The sequence below is a fragment of the Eucalyptus grandis genome, chromosome 2, assembly GCF_016545825.1.
Source record: "Eucalyptus grandis isolate ANBG69807.140 chromosome 2, ASM1654582v1, whole genome shotgun sequence".
NCBI lineage: Eukaryota > Viridiplantae > Streptophyta > Magnoliopsida > Myrtales > Myrtaceae > Eucalyptus > Eucalyptus grandis.
In genome coordinates this window covers 47,167,963-47,175,758 of record NC_052613.1, presented here as the reverse complement: position 1 = coordinate 47,175,758, position 7,796 = coordinate 47,167,963, and the positions used below count along the sequence as shown (strand labels likewise).

The following is a 7,796-nucleotide window of genomic DNA, read 5'->3' as shown; positions in this document are numbered from 1 at the left end:
AAAAAAGTCCTAAACCTATTGCATTGGTACCAATTCAGTCATAAACTTTTCAATTGGATCAATTCAGTCCTAAACCTTTTTACATCGGTACCAATTCAGTCCATACGGCCAATTTTGGCCTACCGGAGCTGACGTGGACATCGACCGGTGACCGGACGCTGATGTGGCAATTTTTAATTTTTTTCCTTTTTCTTTTTCTTTTCTTCCTTCTTCTTGGATTGTTCCGCGAGCCTCCACCGAGGCTCACCACCCATTGGGTGAGGGCCTCAAAGCCCTTGCCTCGCCACCGGCGAGGGTCGTGGCCCTCGCCTGGCCTCTCCCAAGGCCGCTAGCGAGGCGGCCTCGCCCGGATCTGGGTGAAGCCAGCCTCGCCTTGGCCTCATTGGCCGCGGGCGAGGCTACCTTCGCCTGCGGCAAGGCCAGCCTCGCCCAGATCCGAGCGAAGGCAGCCTCGCCCGCAGCCTGGGCGAGGCCGAGCAAGGGCCGCAAGAAGCCTCGCTCGGCCAAATCACAAAGAGAAGGCTACCTTGGAGGAGCTCGTTCGCGACCGCTACCAAGGAGAGGGAGACGAGAGACAAAGCTGACTTCATGATCGACGGCTCCGGCCACGGAGGAGGTGGCGGAGATCGATCCAGGGAGGAGGTGGGGAGAGAGGACAGCGACCGGCGAGTGAGATCGACTAGCGGAGTTGGAGGGAAACGGAGGAACCGGTGAGAGGAGGAGGTCTTTAAGGCCCTCACCCCAGCGGCCGGCCGCTGGTGAGGGCTTTACGGCCCTTGCTCGGCCTCGCCCGGGGGCCGCGGGCGAGGCTACATTCGCCCGATTTGGGCGAGGCTGGCCTCGCCCTGGCCTTGCCGCGGGCGAAGGTGGCCTCGCCATGCGGCCGGTGAGGCCAAGGCGAGGCCACCTCACCGGAGGCTCGCCGGAATAGTCTAAGAAGAAGGAAGAAAAGAAAAAGAAAAAGAAAAGAAAAAGGAAAAAATAAAAAAAAAATAAAAAAAAATAAAAAAAATATTTAAAAATTACGACATCGGCGTCCGGTCACCGGCCGATATCTACGTCAGCACCGGCAGGCCAAAATTAGCTGGATGGACTGAATTGGTTCCATTGAAAAGTTTAAGACTGAATTGGTACAAATGCAATAGGTTTATGACTTTTTTGGTACTTTTCCCGACTATTTTCATCTGAAAAACACTTCACCCTTCTCGAGCTTGGTCCCTTCTTCTGAGCTGCGACAAGTTAATGAAGCGTGTCGACCTTAGGAAAGATACCACGACGCTCCCCGTCCTGACCGTGACAAGGAAGGCAAGAAGAAGGTGGAGAAGATAGAGGTGGAGGCTCACAAAGTGGACACCCTCAAATACGTAGAGAGGAAGCTGATGGACAAGGGCGTGCAGCGGATCGAGCGCCACCTTGCCGATGGCCTCGGCGGCATCGGCTGCCCACCGCCTAAGTCCGATCGCGGCGGCAAGTACACATGGGAGGGGCCGGAGGATCCAGCAGAGAGCGAGCTGGCCCCGACGCCACCAGCAATTGACGAGAAGGATCCGAACTACATGGATGAGGAAGCGGAGGAGAAGGTGATCAGAGGGGAGGACGGGGAGGTGGACGGGCTGTGGTGGGGGGGTGCCCAAGGCTCACGAGGTCGAGGTCGCAAGGATCGAAGTTGATCCTAACTTGAAGTTGGTTCAACAGGAGGATTGAGTAGGTTGATGAGCTTGTACATTTTTAAGGATTTACGTCGACATTCTCGACTAATCCCATCTTGTCTTCTTCAGCTATGTCTTTGGGATTCCGCGTGTATGTAATGTCTTTCGTTTTATAGTGTCTTCAGCTCCAGCACAGGGATTTTGGATTTGCTTATGCAGCATACCAGAACAGACACAAATTGATTTTCTTGGACCAAAATTTGCTTTGCATAGATCAGGGATTGCAGCTTTTGTTCTGTCACTTTTGATTATGAACAACTTCAAGACATATTCCTGTAAAGCAGTGCCATCTCTTAACCTAAACCATCACTTCTGTAAAATCACTAATATAGGGTACCAAGAGATAATCCGAGCGCTAACAGCAATAGGCCACTTGTCATCGGTGGTTGAACCGTCTGATATTTTAAAATTAAGAATTACATATATGGTCTGCAAGAAGAACGAAAAAGGGAGGAAATGGCCCAAGTGAAGGTGGACCACTTGCAAATGGCCTCCTCTCAACAAAATCGCCTTCACTCCACTTTGGATTTTGGGCATTAACTTTAGACTCTCCCAAAACTCACCTCTATTCCTCCTGCAACGGAGCTTTGATGAAATCACTCGACCAAAATCTTTAGAACAGACTCATTTTTTGGACTCTATCGATGTCCCGAGTTGTCCTTAGATGTCATTTTTCTAACCCGCACCGAAGCCTTTGAGAGCAGCTGGTAAGGTCTCTTCGATATTTCGTCCGTGCGCTACCGCACTCGCGTGCCGCCCGAGTCTTGATGGGAGAACAGTAACAATTCGAACAATATCAAATCAACGCAGCGGAATAAAATAATCTGCCATCTTGTGTAAACCTAATAGGGATCGATATGGTAGAGTAAAATAAATACTAAGCACACAAACACAAGACAATTTTTTACGTGGAAAACCTCCTCGATGTGAGGAGATCAAAAACCACGGGACCGGAGTCCACCCGAAATTCTTCACTATCAACAAAATTGTTCTTCTCTAGCAAATACTAGAGGTACATAGCAGCAAAGACCTCAAGAACAATAATTCTTGGCAATACACATAAACTTCACAAGAGATCAAGGATAAATCTGACCAAAAACGCAAGATTTGATTAATCCACGAAAAACCTGATGTATGAAGCTTCAAACAAAAATCAAACATTCAGATTCGATAAAATTGCGCCACGAACATGCTAACAAAATTTCAGTTCAATCGGACCACGAATCGACCTCCGACGCCAGCTTGATGTAAATCAGATATTGCCTAAAACCCTATATTTTCTGCTTTCTTTTTTCTCTTGTTACATTTCCTTCTTTTTTTTTTTTTTTTTTTTTTTTTGCGGCTATTACTTTATATAGATAGTGAGAAACCCTATTTCTTTATATAACTTATCATATGGGCTCAAGCCCTTTTTGGGCTTGCAACTCATTAGGTCTCCTCCACATAGGAGTGAACCCAGCTAACAAATCTCCCCCTCACGACAATGTGGAGGGGTTCACCATCCTTGCTATCAAACGGCAATGTTCAAGCTTCTCTCTTGGTAGAGTCTTTGTCATCATATCGGAGCCATTATGATCCGTATGAATTTTCTCAAGTTTCAACAACTTTTCATCTAGAACATCTCTTATCCAATGATATCTAACATCAATATGTTTTGATCTAGAATGAAAAGATGAATTCTTACCAAGATGAATTGCGCTTTGATTATCACAAAATAGCACATACCTCTTTTGCTTGAACCCAAGTTCTTCTAAGAACTTCTTCATCCATAGCATCTCTTTACTAGCTTCAATCGCTGCAATAAATTCAGCTTCAGTTGTAGAAAGTGCAACACACTTCTGCAATCTTGACTTCCATGACACAGCTCCACTAGCAAAAGAAATCAAATAACCAGAAGTAGATTTACGAGTATCAATATCTCCTACCAAGTCGGAATCTGTGTATCCAACTAACTCAAGTTTCCCGGTCCCGAAACTGAGTTTCAAATTTGAAGTTCCCCGAAGATACCTCATAATCCACTTCACTACATTCCAATACTCTCTGCCTGGATTTGACAAATAGCGACTAACAACGCCAACTACGTGCGCTAAGTCTGGGCGTGTACATATCATCACATACATTAAGCTTCCTATAACTGAGGCATATGGAACACTTTCCATATCTTTCTTTTTTTTATCAGTCGTAGGATTTTGCTTCATATTTAACTTAAAGTGGGTAGCAAAAGGAGTACAAACCACTTTAGCGTTGTCCATGTAAAATTTATGAAGGATCTTCTCAATATATTTCTCTTGTGACAAAAATAACTTCTTAGCATCTCTGTCTCGGGTAATTCTAATGCCAAGAATATGCTTCACCGAGCCCAAGTCTTTCATGGCAAAAGACTTGCTTAACTGTTTCTTCAATAACTCAATTCTTGAAGCATTCCTGCCAACAATCAGCATATCATCAACATAAAGCAAGAGAATAATAAAGTCATCATCAGAAAATTTTTGGACAAACACACAGTTATCCGAGGAAGTCTTCTTATAGCCCTGTTCTGTCATAACTGACGCAAATTTCTTATACCACTGCCTCGGTACTTGTTTTAGGCCATAGAGACTTTTCTTAAATTTGCACACATAATTCTCTTTCCCTTTCACTTTGAAACCCTTAGGTTGTTCCATGTATATCTCTTCCTCCAAGTCACCATGTAGAAAGGCCTTTTTCACATCCATTTGCTCAATTTCCAAATCTAGGCTAGCTGCTAAGCCTAGTACCACACGGATAGAAGACATTTTCACTACCGGAGAAAATATATCATCAAAATCAATACCCTTTCTCTGACCGAATCCCTTAACAACCAATCTAGCTTTGTACCGTGGTTGTAAAGTATGTTCATCTTGCTTCAACCTATATACCCACTTGTTCTTCAAAGCTCTTTTACCATTAGGTAACTTCACCAACTCAAAAGTATGATTATCATAAAGTGACTGCATCTCATTTTGCATAGCATCGAACCAATTGCTTTTGTACTCATCTTCTATTGCTTCTACATAACACTCTGGTTCACCTACATCAGTCAATAATACATACTCATCTTCAGAATACCTGGTGGAAGGTCGTCGGTCTCTAATGGATCTCCGGACTGGAACATCCAGTGGAACATCTAATTGAGCCTCTGGTTTAGGAATAGTATTATCTGTTTCAACATGTTCAAGAGCATGTGCGTTATTTGGAACATTGACTTCCTGCTGCTCTTCATCAACCTGTGTAGGAATATTTGTAAAAGGAACTGGATCTAAATCAATCAGATTATCACTAACCTATGATGCTGAAATCATCTCTGCTTTCTCAATATCCTCTATTGTTTGATCTTCCATGAACACAACGTCTCTACTTCTTACAATTTTCTTTTCAAGCGGATTATAAAATTTGTAGCCAAGCATATCCTGTCCATAACCAATAAATATGCACTGTCATGTTTTCACATCAAGTTTAGGCCTCTCATCTTTGGGAATATGTACAAATGCTTTGCACCCAAAGACACGCAAATAATCATAAGAAATATCTTTGTCTGTCCAAACTTTGTTAGGAACATCAAACTCTAAAGGAATGCATGGAGTAAGATTTAATACATGCACAACTGTACTTAAAGCCTCACCCCAAAAGGATCTAGGTAGCTTTGACTGTGAAAGTAAGCATCTTACCCTTTCAACTAGTGTTCTGTTCATTCTCTTAGCTAAGCCATTTAACTGAAGCGTCTTGGGAGGTGTCTTTTGATGTCGAATACCTTGTTGTCTACAGTATTCATCAAAATGTCCAATATACTCTCCCCCGTTATCAGTTCTGATGCATTTCAATTTCTTTCCAATTCGTTTCTCAATTAAAGCTTGAAATTGCTTAAAAGCATCTAATACTTAATCTTTAGTTTTCAAGGTATAAATCCAAATTTTCCTTGAAAAATCATCTGTGAAGGTAACAAAATAAAGAGAGCAACCAAGTGATTTTGTTTTCATAGGACCGCAAACATCAGAATGCACTAATTCTAGTATACCTGACTTTCTTGAAGGAGGGGAACTTTTAAATGCAACTCTGTTCTGTTTTCCTGCTAAACAATGAGCACACTTCTTTAGCGCCGAACTTTTCAATCCTGAAAAGAGCTTCTTCTTGGCCAATATTGACAAACCCTTCTCACTGATGTGACTGAGTCTCTTATGTCATAATTTAGCTACATCTTCGCTATCTACTGCATTAATTTTGTCTGTGGACAACTTTGCCTATATAATGTACAACGAAGAATATTTTTCACCTCTAGCCACAACAAGAGAACCTTTGGTGAGCTTCCATTGACCATTACTGAAGGTGCTGCAATACCCCTCATCATCCAACTTGCCTGTAGAAATCAAATTCAAGTGGATATCAGGTATATGTTTAACATTATTCAATACTAACCTTGTGCCATTACTGGTTTCTAGGCACACATCACCGATGCCTACAGCTTGAGCTAGTCCATTGTTTCTCATCTTCACAGATCCGAAGTCACCTGACCTATATGATGTAAAGAAATCCCTACGAGACGTAGCATGAACGGATGCACCACTATCAATTACCCAACTAGTCTCATGAGATACAAAATTCACCACATCACCATCAAAAATAGTGAGAAAGTCTTCTTTAAGTGTAGCGATATGATTGTCATCGCTATCATTATCACTTTTCTTTTCTTTACCTTTCTCCTTTTGTTTCTCCCTTTTTAACTGGCGACAAAACCTCTGAATATGTCCATTTGGATGACAATAATGGCACTCAATATTAGCAAATTTATTATACTTACCTCTGCTTTTGTCTCGACTTTTATCTTTATTTCTTGGACCTCGAGATTCACTTCTTCCCCTTTTCTCAACAACCAAGGCATCAGAATGTGAAGAGGATGATCCTTGTGTCTCCCTTCTCATCTCTTCATTCAAAATGCTACTCTTGGCCAAATCCATGGTAATCGTACCATCTGGGGCAGAATTAGACAAAGATGTTCGGAACGTCTCCCATGAGTCCGGCAAAGTACCAAGCAACCATAGTGCTTGTATCTCATTATCAAACTTGATTCCCATCGCAGCCAGCTGATTTATAATTCCTTGAAAAGAATTTAAATGATCAATCAAACGAGTACCATCATGATATCTCAGAGCCATCATCTATTTTATCAAAAATAACTTATTATTCCCAGTCTTTCGAGTATATAACTGTTCGAGCTTATCCTATAAACTGCGTGCATGTGTTTCCTCAATAATATGATTCAAAACATTATCATCTATCCACTGCCCGATATAACCACACACTTGACGATGAAATATAGACCATTCAACATCATTTTTATTCTCCGATTTCTCCTCGGTAAATACGGGCAAATAAAAATCTTTCACATATAAAAGATCTTCCATATTCCCTTTCCAAATATGATAATTCGAACCATTCAGTGTAACCATTCTACTCGTATTCGTTTCCATTGTTTAACACAAGGTAGAAAAATCAAGCAATGACCTGGTGCTCTGATACCACTCTGATGGGAGAACAGTAACAATTCGAACAATATCGAATCAACGCAGCGGAATAAAATAATCTCCCCTCTTGTGTAAACCTAATAGAAATCGATATAGTAGAGTAAAATAAATACTAAGCACACGAACACAAGACGATTTTTTTAAGTGGAAAACCTCCTCGATGTGAGGAGATAAAAAACCACGGGACCGGACTCCACCCAAAATTCTTCACTATCCAACAAAATTGTTCTTCTCTAGCAAATACTAGAGGTACATAGCAGCAAAGACCTCAAGAACAATAATTCTTGGCAATACACATAAACTTCACAATAGATCAAAGATAAATCTGACCAAAAACGCAGGTTTTGATCAATCCACGAAAAACCTGATGTATGGAGCTTTAAACAAAAATCAAACCGTTCAGATTTGATAAAATTGCACCATGAACAGGCTGACAAAATTTCAGTTCAATCGGACCATGAATCGACCTCCGACACCAGCTTGGTGTAAATCGATATTGCCCCAAACCCTAGATTTTCTTCTTTCTCTTTTTCTCTTGTTACTATTTCCT

At 41.9% G+C, this 7,796-nt stretch overlaps 1 protein-coding gene across 1 annotated transcript; it reads left to right on the top strand.

Moving 5' to 3' along the window:
- The first annotated feature begins 1,149 nt into the window (after positions 1 to 1,149).
- LOC120290762 lies at positions 1,150 to 1,670 on the top strand. The gene is made up of 2 exons (XM_039307157.1): positions 1,150 to 1,161; positions 1,263 to 1,670. The coding sequence occupies exons 1-2, from the start codon at positions 1,150 to 1,152 to the stop codon at positions 1,668 to 1,670; spliced, it is 420 nt and encodes a 139-aa protein (XP_039163091.1).
- Positions 1,671 to 7,796: the final 6,126 nt, after the last annotated feature.